Consider the following 21826-nt stretch of genomic DNA (forward strand, 5'->3'; position numbering starts at 1 on the left):
GTATGAAGATCATGCTGTCCTTTTCTTATCTGTTAACACTTGAATAAACTATAAGCTGAAATCAATATAATGTGAGAAGGAAAACTTGCTGCTTTAATTGCTAGCGTGCTCACTCAACCTCCTGTTTATCAATACCATCCATCATCTAGTCCAATTTAGGGTCACAGGAAGCTGGAGCCTATCCCAGCAGTGATTGGGCGAAATGCAGGGTACACCCTGGACAGGCTGATTCATATTTAGCATCTAAAGGTGAAGTACCAACACCATCCTTGTTCAGGACATGAAAACTGACTGAAGGGACAGCAGTGCACAAAGATTTGCAATAGAAGTCAGTTACTTTACCGTTCTCCGGCCACTGCACTAAAGCAAGATCAAATTCCCTCACACATTGAAGTTCCCAAATGCACACACACATTGACATCTGTTTTTGTGCTGACGTGCATGGACAGGCAAAGAGAGAAAAAACACAAATGTACACACACATGTACACATACACAATCCTAATCTGCCTTTCTGTAAGATCTGTGAGTTTACATAACAGGTCTGATTGCTGCAGAATGCAGAAATGGTCCAATTATGGCAAAACTTCTGTCAGACTGTGAATCTGTTTGCAACACAGAGTTTCTGAGCTGTTGTCACTTTCATGTGGTGCCACATCAACATACACTAAGATATCATTTCAGAGGAATGATATGTGTGTATGCTTTTATGGGTATAAAAGAAAACATTCTCATAAATTCTGGCAGGACAAGAGTCTGTCTGGGCTTGTAAGCTTAGGAGAAGAAAAAGAGAAAGAAAAAAAAAAGACAGCAGGGCCTTTGACTTGGAACCAAAACAGGGATTGAGGGATCTTTTACATCTATAAATCAGTTGCTCTTAATTCATCCCTTCATCCTGTGAGACAGAGCAGGCCGGCTCTTTGCTATTGAACTGCTACCTATATTGTGAATGCTTACAGGGAGGTAAGAAGGGAGAATGACTGTTACACTGGATGTTAGCTGTGTAAATACAGGGTGCATGTAGGATATAACAAACACTGCAAAGTATACTGTATATGGTGGTTATATCTATGGTTGTTTGTCTGCAGCTTACAGACAGCAAAATATTGATCTCATATGCACAATCCTCATTTAAAGATGTATACACATTTATCTTAAAAATTTGTTTTTTGGGATATTTCAAGCAAACTTTTATATCTAGGAATAATAAAGAATTATAAGAGGGAACTCCACAAGCCATAAATACTTTAAATACATTTATTTTTCAACCCTTACCTCTCCATCTGGTTTTGGGTTCTGGGTTGAGCTGGGATTAGCGGTCTGGTTCTGGGGTTGCAGAACTGACAGTTTGTCCTTCAGTTCTTGGTTCTCTCTTCTCATCTGCTCCAGCTCCTCAAGCCGAGCCCTGTCCTCTCGCTCCTTCTGTTCTCGCAGGTTCTCAATCACTCGCTCCTAGGATAGTGAGATAAAAAGCAGTGGGTGTAATGAGAAATACTTAAACTATCATGTGTATTCAAATTTATTTATTGGATTTATTTATGAGATTTAAGGTAATAAAATCCATGTTTAACGTCCAGTATTATCACCTCTTGGTGGTTACATTTCTGCTCTGAGGATTGTAAGGCTGTATCTCACTGAATACTGATTGCCGACATGCTTTGCAAAGTGTGGCCAAAAACAGTCTCATAAATGCCCATCATAAATAACACTTCCATAAATAATAGCAGCCATATGAGGAGATCAGAGCCAAGCAGAACAGAGGGAAGTAAGAAAAGGGTTTAAAGACAGACAAATTTATTGTGAATGAATTGGACAGTGCTGTAGATCACTCCTTACAACTCCACACTTCTGATGAAACTCTCTGGAATTTTTGGATAATTTTCCCTGTTCTTTAATCACACTGGACAGCAGGTCCATAGCTTTGAGTTCTGGCCAGAGACCAGGAACACACCCTAAGTGGCTGAGCAAGCAAGGTGTGTGTATTAGGTGTGCGTGAAGTGATTACATAGGTGTTTATTCAGGTGTTTATTTAGGCTCAGAGCACCACTCAGCAATGAGGCTTATGATGTGGCATTGCTGCATGATTGGCAGCTTTAAACCCTTGGGTAATTAGACAAATACATTCACTAACTACACCTGGCACAGTACAGAGCTGCATAGTGGGCTTTGGAAGAAAGAGCGAGAGGGAGCACTTGGCTAACAAGTCCAGGGTGTTTTCCCCACATTATGAAATATCTCTGGGATATTTAGAAGTTAGAAAAAGAGAGCAGGAAATGATAATAAAATCTGCTCCTGTGAGGCCTCAGTGTGGAGGATATATATATATATATATGTATATATATATATATATATATATATATATATATATATATATATATATATATATATATATATATATATATATATATATATATATATATATATATATACATATATATATATATATATATATATATACATATATATATATATATATATATATATATATATATATATATATATATATATATATATATATATATATATATATATATATATATATATAAACTCACACATTGCCTCACAGACAGGCACACACACACCAAAGAGTTGGGTTCGGCATATGCACAATTCCCCAGCCTCTTAATTAGAACCACAGAACTGTGGCCAGTGACTGGCTCCAAGTGCAGGTTTGTGACAGAGTTTGTGATTAGCAACACACACACTCACCCTTGTAAACACATTACACACACCCTGTGTTGACCACAAAGTCTGAGAAGCCTGCCAACGCTCTCCTCATCACAGCTGAATTATATGTAGCCTGCATCAGAAGTGGTTTCTGGGTAAACAGATGGGCCGTTGCAGAAAAGGGATTTACAGTTTATTGTGCTATTATGTTATTAATTTCAAAGTCTATCTGCAACAAAAACAAATTTTAGGTGATAAAAGATTATTTTAAGTGAAAACAGCTACGTACGTTGTCCATTCATGGCAATAACAACAAGAAACACATAAGCTAGCAGCCTACATGTTAATAGAGTGAGAAGATATAAATTCTGTATAGTTCAGTTTAATAAAACCAAACACAATAAAAGAAAACTATGTCCACTTGAAAAGTCACATTTGGCCACAAGAAAGAGGTACACAAGGGTTTCGGTCTGCAATTCCACTTAAACTACACATATGATCAGAGATGGGGCCTATAAAGCTGGAATAAACCATTCATTCATTTGCTTAACTGCTTAGTCCAATTAAAGGTCACGGGGAAACTGGAGTCTATCCCAGCAGTCATTGGATGCAAGGCAGGGTACACCCTGGACAGGTCTCCAGTCCATCAGAGGGGAATAAAAAAGTAGACTTTGATAATTTATCACAGCTCTAAGGTTCTTACTGGTGCACAGACAAGCTTCATAAAAACCATAAAGGCAGAAAAAAACACTACATCAATATGTTAAAAGTTGAAATTGAACACTGGACTGATCTGAATTAACACGTCGTGCAAGATTTCTCTGTTTAACATTATATCCTGATGGACCACAGTTATTTTTTTTTTTCAAGCTCTTTTAGAAAATACTCCACCACTGTATCTTTTATTGAACTCAGTAAATTACATACAAGCTACAAATGCAACTTAGATATCTATCAACACATGCATACACACATATATACCTAACACATGTTCACTTTGGCGTAAGTAAAAAATGTTGCATTAGAGGTTAGAAGCACATTTTTATATCTGTCTGAAAAAGCAGCTCTTTACAGGCACCTATTGCCAGCAAATGTAAATCAGCATCCATCTTTTAGCTTGCAGTACAAACAAACATGGAAATAAAAAGCCTTTTTAGCCTGCAGCACAAAACCTTTTGTAGACTGCAGTATGAACATCTTTAAACACAAAGGAAAACAGCATCACTCTGATTTCAAGCCAGTCAGTTCAAAGTAAAGTATAAATATTTCGAGACAAGGATTTGACATCTTAGTAGTCATGGTCAGGACAGTGTGACCTCAAATCCATACTTCATTCAAGTACCGAAATACTGAAATCACTGTCATGCATGAGCGCAAATCTATCAACAAATCACTTGAGTGAGCAAGAAAAATAACATTATTCAATACATTTATTTATAGCTTGATTCCAACTTCTTGACAGCAGTTTTTTACACCGGCATAGTGTTAAATGAGGTTTTTACTGACTGGTTTTGAGATGCTAAAGAGAGACTTTTTGGAGACCAGCTGCTTTCCCATATCGCCAGAAAACAACAAACGACAGAATGTTTACAGCAAACAACCAGCACTTTTGTTTATCTCTGCATCCACTCATGTGGTGTAGCTCTGTCTGTTTCCTCTTGAATCACCTTAAAGAGCTTTCAACACAATGCTATTAGGAATGCATACATGTATAGTATTGTGCTTGTAATGGTTGATCGCTTGGAATGAAATTAGAAAAGCAGCTGACAACAACAGGAGAGTCCATGTTTTAAACCACGAGATTTAAATATTTACTTTCACAAGTCTATTTGTATCCACAGTCTGTGCTCATGCAAAAGTCTTTTGAGAGTGCAAGTTCCACCTGAAACTTCTCAGTGTTTCACTAGTTCCCCACAGCTACATACTAAACCTTTGAAAGCTGCTATGTTTTCCTTGTAAACATGTTTTGCTTGTCAGGTCTGTTCATTCTTGCCCTTATAGATGTTAGTTTTTTTTTTATTCTACTGCCACCCTTCCATTTCTCATACCTGTCCGTCCACTGATTCCATCCTAACATTTTACATCAACCCTGTGCCTTTTCTGCCATTCGGCTTTTTCATCTTTTCATCCATTTTCCCTTCAAGACTTTTTTTTTTTTTTTTGCCTTATGCATCATCTACTGTGTTTTACAGACAGAAGCTATTTCTCTGGACATGTTCAGTTAAGATCCCCCAAACTTTTGTTTCTGTTCTCCTTTGTTTTCAGGCAGGAGAACATAAATCATGCATCAAGTCACAGGAAAGTCATATGGTTTTGTTTCTCCATCAATAATCAGGTGTATCCCTCCCGCTTTCCATCCCCTGGCCATTCTAAAAGGACAGCTTCTTCTTCTAACCACTGTTTAAGTTTTTCTTTCTCAAATATTCCTTTTCATTCTCTCTTTTCCTTCATTTACTCCTCTCTTTTTACCTTTTCGGACAAAGCCTCTTCCAGTGTGGCCAGAGCTGTGTCGGTGTTGCTGGAGTCAGTTTGAAGGCCCTGAACTCTTTCCCTTAATCCAGCCAGCTGTTTGTCCTTGTCTTTTAACTGCTCCAACAGGTTTTCAATCTGAAAAAAAGGACACAGATAAAAAAGCATAGTAAGCCCCATTTGAGATGAACAAGCAAATAACAGCCATTTTTTTAAGTGACTCATAGGCTATAACAATTTAACAGAGCTGATAGGCTAAGTTCCATACATACACTTGCATACATACAAGATTAACAAGACTTAAAAACTCATGGTACAGAAGAAACACATATAATGTTATGCTCATTGATAAACTGAAGAAATAATTTCCTGTCTTCCATTCTCACCTGGCAACTTAAAGCAGAACAGCAGTGACAAGTTCCACTCTACAGATATGTGCTGAGTCTCCAAAGAGAGAATACAAGTGCTCCAAAATATTGGACTCAAAGAGGAGGTTTATAGCGACATTTGTCACTTAGTAAAAAACAGAAAAGGGAGAACTGGGGTGAGTGCATCCACCTTGTATTTCAGAGAGGAGTCTGATTTCGATGCAAATTCTTAGTTGGTTTTCTTTTCATTTTCATTAGCTCTAACAACATTCCCACATGGTTCCCTTTTATATTTGGCCGTGGCATGCAGTACTCTGTGTGTACTGATGTCCTGTGGCACAGGGTTTTGAACCAGAGTCAGATCATCTCTTTGGCATCAACAACTATAAACACCCTAAATGTGTAAAAAATATATCAGTTAAATGCCAGGTTTTAATCCTGACTACTAATTATGCCATTCTGACATGTTTTACTTGTAGAGTTGCTGCTGTCATTATATTACATTACATTATATTCATTCTATACGGTTATGCAAGCTCTATGTGTCAAAGACGATTGGGCAGAGCAGTTAACTGGATCAACTTCGATATCAGTAGTTTTCATAAGAGATTATTCAGTCCTTTGACTCACAGGACTCTGTCTCTGCATCTGCCTTTCTGCGGCTAACCTCATGTTGCTAAAGCAGTAGTGTAAAAGCCAGTTGTGGTGTTCAACAGCCTTTATCTGATGAACATCTGGAAAACAGAATGCATACACACACAAAGACACAGATACACACACACAGAAGCACACAGAATGCTATGAGCTATACCAAACAAAGCACTTACAGATGCAGCTGGGATAGGACACTGTGCCATGCAATGAGACTCCTGAGGTCTACAAATTAGTTTCAAAGGGACAGCACATCTGGTGAAAGGACACGCTGATGCGGGAACTTGCTCATTGCTTGTTCTGATTTTTATGAAGACACTTTATTTTTCCTTAGTTCTGAATTGTTGTCTTGATTGAAAAAGACCAATTTGAAAAGTTATAGGAGTTTCTAAAAACTGTAGAGATCTGCACACAAGCACAATAGATGTATTCCACTGTCTCCAGCTCAGTCTTCTTTACTGGTTTTTCTATAGACAGAGTGATGTTTTCTCATTGCTGTAAGGTAAATTATTTGACACAAGATCAGGGCTTGTATTGTACCAAAAGAGGGATATGCATTAAAAAGAGTTCATTATTCAATGAACATGAGATTAAAAGAGAAATAAGGAAAAGAAAACCAACTAATTCAGGTCATCAAAAGAGCACTTTCACTATAATAATGGTGTGTGTGTGTGTGTGTGTGTGTGGGGGGGGGGGGGGGGGGGGGGGGGGGGGGGAGCCCAATAGGGAGAATAAGCTGCATTCCAGTCATGGGTACATAGACAGATAATGTCCAAATCTCCACAGCTATTTTATAAATGAATCCAATTAGTCTGGAGACTTTTGTATTTTCTTCTCCCTGGAGGGCACAAGTGAAGATTTCAAGAAGCCATCTTGGTTTTGGCAATGGAGGGAAAGTGGTAGGAGTGGGTGGGAAAAAGCGACCAGGACCCCTCGGCAGATCTTGATATGTTAATGACAGTCATTACAAAACCAGGATAAAACCCTTGGTTGGTCAGTCCACAACCGATAGGGACACAAAAGCCTTCAGGGAATGATGGGAAAGCTTCACACTACTAAAGTCTGATAAAATTCCAAGTAATTCATTATCGCCATGGGTGTGTTAAATAGGACTCTTTGGTGGAGGTCTAAGAATGAAAAGGATTTCTCTGTAATTCTTGATTTTTCTGTCTTTTGGCAGAACTCTCATTCTTGTGGCAAACGCTGTCTTGACTGGAACGTTGGCAGCTTCCAACACTATTTTCACAATACTTGCACTCAGCTTTACCAACCATAAACGAAGGAGAGCTAACAAAAATGATAAACAAGAGAGGATATTTCTCTTTGGCCTGTTGTGAAAGTCCAGTAGCTTAACAAAACTTGTTCTGAATGTATACATATGCTTTCATGCACACCGTTGCTCCATCTCCTTGTGGGCACTAAAGAGCCCTATTTTAAGTCAAATTGAGCATGTCGCCCCTGGTCCTTAGATAAATGATTACATTCTTCACCAGCCTTAAGTTTGCTTTGGCCAGGCCACACAAAATAACAACCCCTCGATGAAATATTTAGCTCTGCTGCTTGGCATTCTGTGAAATTGTGCAGAAAAACATTAAACACTGCTTCAACTTTACAAAACTGGATGAAAACGAGTCACGTGAAACATGGATATGGGAAAAAGGAGGAGGTACTCGCCACAATCTTAAACTCCAACAACACTTGGAGAAAATGCCTTTCGTGGACAAGCAGGGCAGCTGTGGGCTTTTTGGGGGAAAGGGGGGGGGGGGGGGGGGGGGGGGGGGGACTCCTTTCCAGTAGCTCGGCCATTATGAGAACAGCAGTCATTCATTTTATCTCTCAGTCCATGAAGCTGACTCGGTCTATACTCTCGCATATCTCTTTCTTTGTGTCTTGTGTGTGCACATAAACACATACAGACCCACACTGACAAGCAGAAGCTTTTATCACAACACCGTGGTGCATATGTCATCCCACTTTCCAACCAAATACACCTCCCCCTAGAGAAGACCACCTACGATAGCCAGCTTCCAGGCCAGGCACTGTGGTGTGGACTGTCTGTCTCAGTGAGTGTATATCCTCTTGAGAAACCATGACGTGTGACTCAGACATCCTCCACACACATGGCTCCCTGCAGTTTACTGCCATATTGTTTTCAATCTGATAGTTTTATCAAAAGGCTGATAGGACAGGGCCAGATTCCTACTTAAAAGTAGGAGTGGTGATGTACAGTTACTTCTACTGGCCTTGATTTTGTAGAAGTTAACTACATATGTCACAATGCTGTCATATATATCTGTGAGAACCCTTCAAAACACAATTACAACAATGGCATTATTTGTACTTCAATAAAATTTCAATAGAGTACAAATTGAAGATGTCTGGAGCAAAATGTTAGAAAATTCATGATTAGTTACTGGACAAATATCTAAAGTGGGATCCTGGAGTCTCAAACGAGAGCAGAACAGCTTTTTGTAAATTGAGCATTTGGCCATGAAACTAGTTGTTTCATTGCATGGTTTATATTATGTCATCATCTGCACAAGACTGATTCTAATATAGAGGAAAGGAACTATCGGGCTCTTGTTCACTGGTTAAAAAAAGAATAAAAGAAGCTGTTTGTTCCAGAGCAGAACCACAAACCCAATCAACCCATCATTACATCCAACCTTAGAACGAGAACTTTGTGGCTGCCAATGGAATCATTTCTGCAGAACAAAAAGGAGGCCAGTGTTAAGCGTAACCACCATGAAAATACAGTAATTTGTATTTTTAAAAACTCTTGCGGACCAATGAAAATACCAAACGATACTTGGTCACTGCTTTAGAATAGCTACTTGCCTGTTATCACTTCTGAAAATATGATAGACACAGATGTAAAATCCAAAGATTCTGGCACTGACGTGTGTGTGAAACTACACAAAAATACACAAAAGAACAATAATTGCAAGCTGAACAATATGTAGTAACACAATGCATATTTTCCAGGAGAAATCTAGGTCAGAGGAAAGCCAGAAAAGTTTGAAAGGGTGAATATTGGAAATATCATAGTTCTACGTCAAGTCATGCGTGTGTGGAGGAAACTCAAACAAGCCCATTTGCATGTTTGTGCCATGTTTTTGCCATCAAAGATTTTTGATCTGTGGATCATCAAAGGCCTTCTAAACGAAGAGTCATGGGCCTTGGAAGCGAAACAGCCCGGTCATGAGGAACAGAGAGGAAAGATGTGTTTTTAGCGTTAAGAGGGTGAGCTTGAACTTGATTTAACCTGTTTACCTCCTTCAGCCTTTTCCTGCCAATGAAACACAGCAGGGACAGAACCGGCCGACTGTTGAAGGATCATAATGTGTAAGCTGGCGCCTCCAAGTGGTAATTTACAGCCATAAGCACAATTATCCATTACAACAAGTCCAGAGGTAGCCAAAAACAGAAAAATTTGGTGTTCATTTTTATTGCTTAATAAATATAATTCTATTTAGTTTTTTGTGTCTTTGTATGTGATATCATTAATGTTCAACATTAAAAAAGATGATTACATTAGGGACAAATTGTCTGGCTTTACTTGCACCCCTGATAAACCTGTTGCTAACATATATGTGCATAGACGCATGAATACACTCACCAAACGCTAAATCATTATTTGATTTCCTGAATGAGGAGCAGGAAAATAAAACCAAATGTTTTTCATGTCAAAATTTCCTCACCATCTTGACAAAACAGAAAGTTCCCTGGCTGCAAGTGGAAACGAGAATGTGACTAAAAGCACAAACTAAAGTGTTGCCTCTTTTTCATTCTTGAGTTGTCATCATTTATCCTGTTTTTCACCACAGCACAATGACTTCAAAAAATGAGTAGTGCTCCAGAGAGGGTGGAGGAGGAGGAGGAGGAGGAGGAGGAGGAGGAGGGAGGATAAAAAATAGTGACACTCGAGTCCTAAAATAATTCTTGCTTCTCTTCTGTGCAGTGCCAAATGTCAAAGTAAGCAAAAACGCTTGCAAAATATGCCTCCTTAATGGGAAATAAATTAATTTCTCATTTGTCCAGCTGATGTGCAGGTGTGTCAGGATGCCTTCATGTCTCTTCTCTGCACTTTCTCACAAAACATTCTTTGCTCAAAGTAAAAAAAAAAAAAGAAAAGAAAAAGGCCAGGAAGAGGCATGATCTAAAGCTGACAAAGCAAACAAGTCCTTGAATTTTTGACAGGATTCAGTGGTAAGTAAGGTCTCCAACTCGCCCCACTGCTGCAAGAATCATTCTATTCCAAAAAGTACAAAGGTACCTCTGTCCGTTGGAAACACACGCTTTCATTTGTATGCTGGAACATCGGCAGATCAACATGCAACAACGTAGAAAGATGAGTACTCATCTACAGAAAGATAACCAGATATGAAAACGCAAAACAAGCTACATGAATCTGAGTGATCTTATATGTGCTTTACTTTCCTGCTGCTGTGTGCACAAGAAAGAGCTGCCCAGCAATGCACAGCCTCAATAACAGAATATAAGATAAAATATAACAAAGAAAGGCTCGATCTGCCAAATAAAGTAAATTTAAATCTAGAAAATTAAATAGAGAAACTTCTCCAGAGTAAAAGCACATTCAAGTTATAACATATATTGAAGTTATTTATGCCTTTACAAACTGCATGCCTTAGTGGAACAGTACAAATATGGATGCATTTTCATTCATAGACAAAAAAAAATGATGAAAATTATGAAATTATGTTTGTGCAGTCAGTGTAAACAGAGCATGCATCAGATGTTTGTTGAACTTCCAAAAGGAACTTGAATCTGAAAGCTAATTTACAGTTGCTGAAACAACAATATCTGAGGAGCTTAATATGAGGCAGTGAGACATTTTGTCACTCACACACCAGCACAAACAGGAAACCATATCATCTGTGTAATTCTTTATATTCATTGTAATATGTGACTGTTTTGAGTGTCCAGGTCAGAAAAGCCATGTATTACAATCAGCCTGTGATTATTATCGTAAGTGTCACGCCCGGTTCAGGCGATGGGAGCTGCACAGAGCATTTGCACATTTGACAAGTAGACAGCTTCCCCCTTCTCCCCGCACATTCCACCCTCCAGAAGGCCATTCACACTGAAAACCCTCCACTGCATTCATACATATCAATTAGACATGAGTGCACATATGTGCACACATACAGAGACATGCAGACTCAGTGAATGACAGAGACACCCAGAGAAAGACGAAGCGAGTGTTGTTTTCATACTGATTTCTTGACCACAGAGCAAAATGAGGAGGGTGAGCCTCCTGCAGACCCAGAGCAGCTCAATGAAGACAGATTATACTTGTGCAATTTTGGCTGTGTACGTGAACACGAGTATGTCTGCGTGTCGGCCAACTCGATCCACGTCCCTGCTTTTTAGGCTCAAGACTGTATCTCTGCCCCCCTCAGCTGCGGAATGCTGCAATGATTGCTGGGTAATTACACTGCTGCTTTAGTCCTCTGCTCCCAGCGCCATTAGTATTTTTTTTTTCCCTTTCCTTTCTCCTCTGTACAAGGACAGAGAATGAGAGCCTTTTGATCAAGAAGGAAAGAATGAAAGAAAGAAGGATCTGTGGTGTGGGGACCACAGCAGCTGCATGGCAACCTGCAGCTTCTGACCCAGGCCCAAGTGAAATACAACGGTAGAGTCATACAGTTCAGCTGACAGTTCAAGAGTCAAATCGTGACCCATTTTCCTGTGAGAACATTAACTTAAGTGCCTCTCTAAGATCTTTGAGGATGAAATACTGGACTGCCAACAAGTTAACAGGTCAGCCTGAGTTATAGTGCTTCATCATCAGAGAACATTTGAGTTCTTCATCATTTTGGAGGGCCATCAAACACATTTTATTTCTGCAAGTGAAGTCCACGTGTTGTGGTTAGGAGGAGGACAGACTTGAAATGCTGGGGCCTGATACGTATGTGGCCCAACTCAGAATTTCTCTTGACTGATGTGTAGCCTGGCTCCAATCAACCACCCTCGGGCTTTCACCATTAACCCTGGCTGATTGCTGATAGAAACGGAGGGGGATACGGGGGGGGAGGGTGCCTATCACAGGCAGTTTACCGGAACCTCCACAGTTCCAGCGGACTTATCTGTAGTCATGTCTCGTCACTGTGATTGGTCAGCTGGAATCTATTATGATTAAAAGCAATGGTGGCCTCATCGCAGATCAATCAAGACTGTACACACACATACATACACACACTGGGACATAAATAAAGTATATTCCAGATATTTATATAGAGATCTGTTAGATACATCTCTTACACTCAATTCATTCTTTGAAATAATTTTCTGGACTGCTTTGTCCAAATCAGGGTCGCGAGGAAGGTGGAGCCTATCCCAGCAATCATCAGGCGAGAGGCAGGGTACACCCTGGTCAGGTCGCCATGTCTATCACAAACACACTCAATTTTTCATCTGAAACACCTTAAGCACAGTCTACTTATGTAACCAGTGAAAAAATCCCATGTGTCAGTAACAGAAATTGACTAACATGAGGTGGATGCAGTCAGTGAATGCCTCATTGCAATAAAAGTCATTCAAATAGGCATTTTGAATCTTTGGATTAGTCTTTTTTTTATTTATAATGTGGCAGTATTTTGGTTTGATTTTAGGAATATAAACATTATTTTCTTCACATAACTTTATGTATTAAGATGGTGTAATTACTGTACCTCCACCAAGGAGATGGTGTTTGTCCGTCCGTTTGTCAGCAACTTCATGCAATAACCACTGAACAGATTTTAAGATTCCATTAAATTTTGGAAGTGACCATCCAGACCACCATTATCATCTGAACTAAATTAAATTAAACTAAACTAAACTAAATAAAATAAAATAAAATAAAATAAAATAAAATAAAATAAAATAAAATAAAATAAAATGTGAAACAGAATATAGAACGACAAGAATGAAATAAAATGCATCTTCATTGGCATGAGTTTGCAAAGTCCAAGCAAAGCATGAACCATCATATTTAATTGTCAGGTCCCCTCACTTAATCTAAACTAAAACCTATTCTGAAACTAGGTGTTAATAATCAAACAGCTTCCTGAAGTTGTTCACCATGTCCTCACTTTCCAAAAATGTCCAGATTTACAAGCGTGAATGCTCACTTTAGTCATCACAAAGATGCCATACAAGAGTCCATACAACTTGACAAACACTATGCCAATGCTGGACTAATATTTTCCTTTCACTCAACGTAGAACTTCCCTTCACTATCCATATGCATCACATTCAATAGTGCCTGTGTTGCTTTGGACTGGTGTGTAAAAGATCTGGGTCAGGGGGAGAGAAAGATGATAGAAAAGGAACATTGAAGTTTGTTTTTGGAAAACAACGTCAGCTAAAGCCTGCATGAGTAAGGAAAGCAATTAGATGCTGTGCATTCATTTATTCAACATGAGACATAAGATTTGCATGTATTTCAGTAAGACTCCAGCCTCACTGCATTATGGAAAATTAACATAAAGAAGAGCGGAAAGTTCACAGAGATAGGGGGCAAATGGGAGGAAGAAGGAGGAGAAAAAATGTATAAGACAAAGGAATGACTATTAATCTCTCTATCAATCTCCATACTTTTCTTCCCAATCAGAGTCATGTTGATGAAACCAGGCCAAAGCCAGTGATGATACCAGGCCAGAGCAAGCGCTGAAAGACTCTGGAAGAGGCTGCACTAAAAAGCAGGGTGTTTCCCTGAGAATGTCTTGGGGAGACCCACTTATAACTAAGAAAGCCCCTTGTGGACAGGACATCCTTCCATAAAGACACACACAAATGTTCACACATGCAGCCCAAGCAGACGTAATCAAATCTCCCCTGTCTGTGGCTGCTGTGCGAAGGAACATGATAGGGGATACTATACTTCCATGCACACAGCCAGCCTTTTTAAAAGCATGAATATGGATTGAGATGACCACAATGTTTTAACATGAATAACACATGTATGCCAAAACCGCACCACAACCGGGTCTGCATGTGTACCTCCAACAGCCCTACCCCCTCAGCCAAAGATGGAAAAAAGAACTGAAAATGGAAAAAAAAAAAAATAATAATAAATGCATGATTATGCATTGGTCATGGTCTCATTGACCAAGGACTTGGACAGAGCTCCCACTGTTCTGTGTTGTGATGCATATGACCAACATGCCCACACAAAGTTTTCTTCTTTTTAATTCAAAGAGCAGCTCCTCATTATTTTTAGTTAAATTCGGTCTGTTGCTATTAGGCTCAACATAGATCTCAAGCTATAGCAATGACATCATAGTGCCATGCTGTAAATCAAGGTGACTTTCCACACAGAGGCCAGAAGACACAACTCCTACTCTCCACAGACTGAACATGTGACAATAATGACAGATACAGAAATTTAGTGGCGTTTTAGCAGCAATGCACTGTTTATGCCTGTATACGGTTACCATGGAGATCACTGTGGGATGCACTGGCCTGTTTGTATATCATCAGCTAACCAATCTGACAGTTATTTCTCTCATGTGTGAAATATTACATAAATGAACTATAGTCAAGGCGCTTTGCAATTCAACTTCTACACTTCGAGCAAAAAATGATTGCAACCAATCCAGAGTCAGAGAACTCATCCGGAGAAAAATGGGATGGTTTTGCATTACTCACAATTATATAGTCAGCTCTAGACATGAGATGTGTGCAAGAAACTCTTAAATCTGCTGACTGATCCTAAAAGAATCAAGCTTTGTAATCCCAATGCCAAAATAACAAAATGAAAGAAAGCTGGTAATTAAAACAATTGAGGGAAAAGGAAAAAAAACAAAAAAAAAACTAAAGAAAATCTCAAACATCCAAAGCAGGATAGCAACAGGGAGGTAAAGTAAAAGTATAAAAAATCACTTATCTATAACAGGACAAAGTCTATGAAATGCATTCTGATAATCCAAGCAGACTTGTTTTATGGACATAACTTCTTCCATCCCACTTTATTTCATTCTCTCACAAACATCCAACAGACTGGTTTTGCTTTGAGCACTACAAATATCAATTCCTTATGACTGGGACGAGAGCAAGAACACACTTCCTACTAACACACATAAACCAAACCAGAAACACCAAACACCAGCTGACCTGTCATCCAACATGTTCTCACCCCTTACTCGTCATAGATGGACGTCTGGTCAGGCTCCCTTTGTGTCACATATTTACACATTAGTCCATCAATAGCGCTAAAATCCTCAACATTACGGTGCTTTTTTTTTTTTTTTTTTTTTAAATGGCATTAAATTAAAGAATTTAATGCCAAAACAACAGTGGAAAGGCTTCTCTAATTCCCAACAGACCTTAATGAAATTAGCATAACTTTTATAGTGTCTTTTGAAATACTACCATGAAAAGATCATTTAGCATATCTAGGTATCAACAAATAATTTCAGTCTAATTCTGAGATTCCCATCTATATATATATATATATTTTTTTTTTTTGTATATATATATATATTTGTATATAATTTTTACATACATATATATATATATATATATATATATATATATATATATATATATATATATATTTGTATATAATTTTTGGACGTCATGATGGAGGTTCTATATAAACATATTACCTGGATGGGTAATAATCAAGTCCTGGAGCAGCACATCTAACATCTGGAAGCTAACCTTTGAAGCTGCAGTGACAGAAATGACAAATGTGGCTGATGGTCCAATTTTGCATCTGCATGTATTTATATAAATAAAATATAATTTTGCAACATGTATAAATAAACGATTTTTAACTCCGAACAAGCTAAAGAGCCACAGCTACAAGCCAATTTAATATAGGCAGTGCTTAAAGCTCATCTTTAAACTTGCTCTGAAACACCTGGAAGGTCACTCCAACACATAATAATCCAAATGCACAGACTTTGACATGCACACATACATAATGATGGTACTGTGTGTGACCTTGGGGCTTGCTTTCATTAAACTCAGCAAGGGGGAGGTTAGGATGAGAGAGGGAACCCTAATTTGAGGACATGAGAGGAAACAAGGAAGTTGAGAGAAGACCTTTATGTGGGTGTAATTAGTCTATAGAGGAATCGTCAACATGTGCACCACAGGTAGCCACAGGCCTTGTCTAAACACCTACCCTTATAAAAGTCATTAAGACCTCAGAGACAAGCAGCACAAGTGTGTGTTGCTGCTTGTGTTCTGTAAGCAGAAAAGGAAAGAAAGACATCTGTAAGGTCTGAGAGCACCATAAATAATTATCCAAACCACTTAATCCGATGAAGGGTCTTGGGGAAGCTGGAGCCCATCCCAGTCTTTGGGTGAAAGGCAGGGTACTCAGAGACAAACAACCACTCACACTCACTCCTATGGGCAATTTAGAGTAAGCAATTAACCTAACACACAGGTCTTTGGAGGATGGGAGGAAGCCAGAGTATCCAGAGAGAACCCACACATACACGGGGAGAACATGCAAATTCACACAGAAAGGCAGAGGATCGAACCAGCAACCTTCTTGCTGTGGGGCCACAATGCTAACTATTATTCCACCATGCAGCCCACCATAGATAAATTGTAGTTGTTTTTCTGCATCATTATTGATAGTATGTGCTTCAGGTATCTGTGTTCAAATCTTTAGATTTAGTTTCAGCTCTTAAACCTGTCACTACAGAAGTTTGGTCAAAATCAAACTGTATGTGGGCAGAAAAAAATGACGCCATGTGACCAAAGTATGTCAGACTCGTACTACTACAAGACAGGAAAAGAGTAAATACATCTGTTTAATTTACAAACTTAAACAAATGTATTTACCAGCACAAAATGTATTTAGGGGCACGAGTTCTGACCTGACCTGACGAGGACCAGGGGATGGGAACATATTACACCAGTTCTTTTTTATCTGACCTGATTTTCAATTATGAGCCCTTGTGGACCCTGAGATCCTCTGGTACCGGTCTCCTAAACCCTACAACAAGACCTCTTTCCACCACTGGGTCCATGTCTTTGGAGCCACCAGCCAGAGAGCCTCAGGGCTGCAGAGACTGTTGAAGTTTTTAAAAAGAGGCCCGAGGCTTTTTGTCCTTGACTTTCAACTGAATCTTTATTATAGCTATTTGTGATTTATTTATTTTATATTTATTCTATTCTATTCTAGAGTCATTTAGCAGTCATCAAGGCAGATTTTTATTAACTTCATGTTTAATTTTTTTGGAATTTTTATACTTGCATTCAGTTAAGAGACAAAAATAAGGATTAGAGTTATTGTTTGAGTAGAATAGGGAGGGAAGGAGCAATTAGGGAACTTTGGGGATACTTGCATTCTATTGGTCTGTCTGGGTATGTTTGTCATGTGTGTCTATAAGAATGTGAAAGAATTCCTAAAATATTTTTAAATTACTTTTTTATGTTAATACGCATTAACTGTTTTTAACTATTGAAAGAACTTTGTGTTGGTTTGTGACATAATAAGTGCTTTAAAAATAGATCAAATATGTGATCTATCAATCAATATCAATACTTTCCACTGAAATTATTGGCAGGTAACATATCTTCCTGCTTCTTTGTTTGGTATGGGAGCTGTGACCCTCCAAAGTCCCTGCATCCAAAACCAACTTTTTTGGAATTTAAAGTTTGTTTAACAATAACTGTAGCTGACTGTCATTACACCTACTGTACAACCCACCTGCAGCTGCCAGTATATGGTACTGACTGGTACCCACAACTATTCTGTGGCCATAAAATTAAAGCATGAGGCCGCGCCGGAGGGAATCTGTTGTTATTCAAGTTAAACCAGTGTCATTATGTGGCCAAAGCATTTGAAATGATTTGGTCATTGTTTATCATTTTTCTACACTGGATTTCTTTGCTGAGTATAGAGCTTAGCTTGTCTCCTATAATCATGACATGGCATTAAATCTTTCCAGCTCAACTTTATTTATTTATTTTTGTTCCATAGATGAGACACTTTATCTCAAAAAGCTACACACACTAAGAAACAAGTTTATTTGAACATGTGTTTCTAACTGCCCAACAAATGTAAACTTCACAGTTTCTCTACTTTCTTTTTCACTTTTTGCTCCAGTTTTGGTTTCTAATAAGTTCTGATGGAATAATCTGTTATTCTTTAATATTAACAGGAAGTTGCTTATCAGTCTAACAACTGGTGATTAGAAGGAAAAACACAGTGCAATCAGCTCGTTTCACAGGGAAATACTGTTTTCCTTGCTCACTGCAGACAGAGTTTGTGAAAGCAGAGAAAGAAACTTTGAGGATTAGCAATAGGCCGGCAGGTGTGTCACCACAAGAAACTCACATACTTCTCATGATTTTAGCAAAGATTAGAATGAAAAATAATGATTCAAGTAGCTTTATATAAAGGCTTTGTGTAGCTTCATTGTTTTCTATATGAGGCGTATTTATTTGATGTTCAACACACTTGAAGTCTGGCTGCACTAAATGAAACATAAGTACAGATACTAGTTGTGTTCCCATCCAACTGCCAAGTAAATATAAAGCAAGTCTTGGAAATGGTCTATCACAGAAAATAAGAACTGATTTGAATATTTCAGTATATCTATCTGCTCTATTGTGCATCAGCTCTTTAAACTGTATTTGATGCTAGAAGTTGATTTAATAAGGTACCTTCTTCTGCAGGACGTTGATTTTTCTCTCCTTGACATCCAGCATGTCCTTCATGTCTCGGATTTCTCCCGTTAGAGTGCTCTTTTCATCGGTCAAGTCCTGGAGCTGCTTCGTCTTCTTGGTCAAAAACTGCTCCTTCTCCTCGAGACGGACTCGCAGAGCATCTACCTAGAATTGATTAGGAACAAGACGTTTAGATAAATACATAACAGCAGCACAATGGAGGGTGATATGAACCTGTACTCCCACAGAATATCCAGCATTCATAATGAGGCAGAAAGACATCAGACTATGTAATGCAGGTTGACAGTCATCTGCAATAGATAGTCATGGTCAACCATTTGAGAATAAACTTGAATCCCTTGATTGTCGGGCTGCACTACACAAAAGGAAAAGCATTCACAGAAACCCACAAGAAAACATGAAGAAATCCCACACCATGATTTCTTCTTAGTTCTTCGTCAGGTGGACCATGTGTTATTATTTAGCTCTAAAACTCACATCTCTCAACACGTTTACTTGTTGACATTTGGAAGTAGTAAAAGTTTGACTTTGACCTAATGTCCACAGTATGAACCACTGTGGACTGATGTAGTAAAAGTGCATGTGAAAGAGAAGGAGCCTGGAACCCATCCCATCATTTGTTCCTGAGAGTGTTGTATGACTAGGCCGGTGCTGCTGTAGGTCCCACTGCTCACTCGTTTCACCCTCGCACATTAAAATCCTTCGAATCTGGCTGTGTGCAATGAGATGAAGGATGTCTGAGCTCACTCCAGAACTAGTTCAGGACATCAGCATTCTACCGCACCACCTACACTGACACACACTTTCTCAGCTGGCTGTCAGGAGCAGACATTGTGCTCTTTCAACAACTGATTTCTATTCCAGCACTTTTTTTTGCCACGGTGCTTCATTGTGAACTCATTTGAACTCAAAGTGTGTGTTTTATGTAAACACACACACAGTGATAAAAGGAGGTAGTAAGAGAAAGCTTGCTGACATTTTAACAAGGGTTATATGGACACAATATACACGGTGTGAAAACATAGAACAGACTCTTCTGCTCTCCTGCTCATCTCTCAAATATTTTACAAGACAATTAAAAAAAATTCACAAAAGGAGAAACCTTATTCAAGCAGCTGAGAATATGTTCAAGTCAGTTAAAGATCCTGTTTACTTTTCAGATCGAACGTTGTTTAACAGAAAACGAAAAAGAAAAGTGGTAAAATGTTATATTGTTGGAAAAAATGACAAATGGCACCTTAGTCTGCACTTGGTGTGGTATTTCAGTGGATCACACTTCTTAACGTTAAGTGGAGAAGACTTAGCCAGGGTGCTGGAGAGTTTAGCCATTAGTAGTACTTTAGATTCAGGGGAGACAATGAGTTCTTCATTCTGCTTGTATAATGCTGGAACAGCTCTCTGCTCTGTAGGATATTAGAGGATACATGTGACTTGCCTGACTGGGAAAACTGCTACTGGCCATTCAGTCCCTGAACAACGCAAACAAGAGTCTGTTTGAAATGCCAGCAATAAGTGAGTGTGGTAGATTTTAAGTTTAGTTGAGTCAAAGTTCCATCTTTTTTTCTTTTTTTTTTGCAGTTTATATGTTTTTGTTGAGTTTGAGTGGGAAGGATTTACTAGATGTTTATCCAACCAATTGTGATATTTTAAATAAAAATGCTACGTCAGTTTCTATCTATAATTTTGCCTACATCAATTCTTCAGGTACATGATTTTCTTCCAGAGGTCATCTGAAATTATGCTTCCAATAAGACAACGACAGCTTTGCTCTGAAACTGCTTGTGTTCAGTGACTTGCACCACACAGTGACAATTTGCTGCCGCTCTAAGCAAATCTAATGCAGACCACGGAGCCTATCAGTGAGCCAAGCACATGCTGTCTTTTATCTGAGGGAAGAAATAGTGTGAGAGACTCATTCAGTGCTCAGTTAAAGATCACTGGAGACATAGCTGTAAATGGATGGAAAAACAGACCAAAAAAAAAAAAGAAATACTAAAAGAACATTTAAAGTTAGTTTCTTCCCACCTGTTTGAATGTGGATCTGCTTATGTAAGGAAAGAGTAGAGAGCCCTCTCAAGACACATGGAGGGCTCCTCTAATGCTGTTGCATTAGAAGCAGGCCAGGACCCCCCGGTGTAAGATGGTGAAGTATTTATCTCATATTGCTCCTCTGGCATGCAACCAAAGTCTAATACTGAGAACACCTCTGTCCTCCACAAATTACATTTGCACAACCACGTATACACTCACAGTAGTGATATTACTAATCCTTTGCATGTCCAGTATGTGTGTGGACATTATTGTGTACTGATGCCACTGTGGTTCTTGTTACACCAGTGTATGTATGCATGTGTGTGTGTGTGTGTGTGTGTGTGTGTGCTGCTGTGTGTGGGACAGTAAGAAAGAAAGACCTCCTCTGCTCTAACTCCACCTGGCAAGGAGCAATTTAACAAGAATGTAGCAAAGGGGCCTAACAGGAAATCCCTGCTGTCTCACCTGCACTGGCCTTCTAAGCTGTGATAGTACTGCATAGACGCCTTGCTAATACCCTCTTAAAGCACTCACCGCTGCCAGACTTTATACATAAGTGACAAGAAAGGGGGGATGTTAAATACATGAGAAGGGAAAGATGAAAGGACAGACAAAAAAAGGTGAAAGCAAAGAGAGAGAGAGAGAGAAGGTAGAAAGTGATTATGCCAATTCTTCACAGATCATTGGGCTTGAGGATATTAACACCGCTGTCGTGTTACTTTTTTTGAACAGAAGTACAAATTCTTCAGCATGTCCGTTGTGAGAAACTGCGCATTTCTTTATTAACTGGAACGCATGTTGAGATTAAAGACAAGTAACAAGAGAGGATGATAAACCTTTCTCTTCTCCTGCAATTTCCACACCTGTTTTTCTTTCCCTCGATTATGATTGTTCTTACTGTCAACTTCTAGCAGCCCCTCTCTCCCAGCCCGCAGCCTCTTCCTCGCTTTCAACACTTTATTCCTGCAAACGTACTCC

At 38.9% G+C, this 21826-nt stretch overlaps 1 protein-coding gene across 1 annotated transcript in view; it reads right to left on the reverse strand.

Moving 5' to 3' along the window:
- Positions 1-21826, reverse strand: part of LOC306754921 (ERC protein 2-like) — a gene marked incomplete at both ends in the record, with an annotated part of 113241 nt that overhangs the window by 61293 nt on the left and 30122 nt on the right. Inside the window, 3 exons of the mRNA XM_079239089.1 lie at positions 1275-1451; positions 5136-5273; positions 18794-18961. Of these exons, the coding sequence (XP_079095215.1) occupies positions 1275-1451; positions 5136-5273; positions 18794-18961 (483 nt within the window). The remainder of the gene's footprint in view (positions 1-1274; positions 1452-5135; positions 5274-18793; positions 18962-21826) is intronic.

The sequence above is a fragment of the Telmatherina bonti genome (genome assembly GCF_933228915.1).
Source record: "Telmatherina bonti genome assembly, chromosome: 4".
NCBI lineage: Eukaryota > Metazoa > Chordata > Actinopteri > Atheriniformes > Telmatherinidae > Telmatherina > Telmatherina bonti.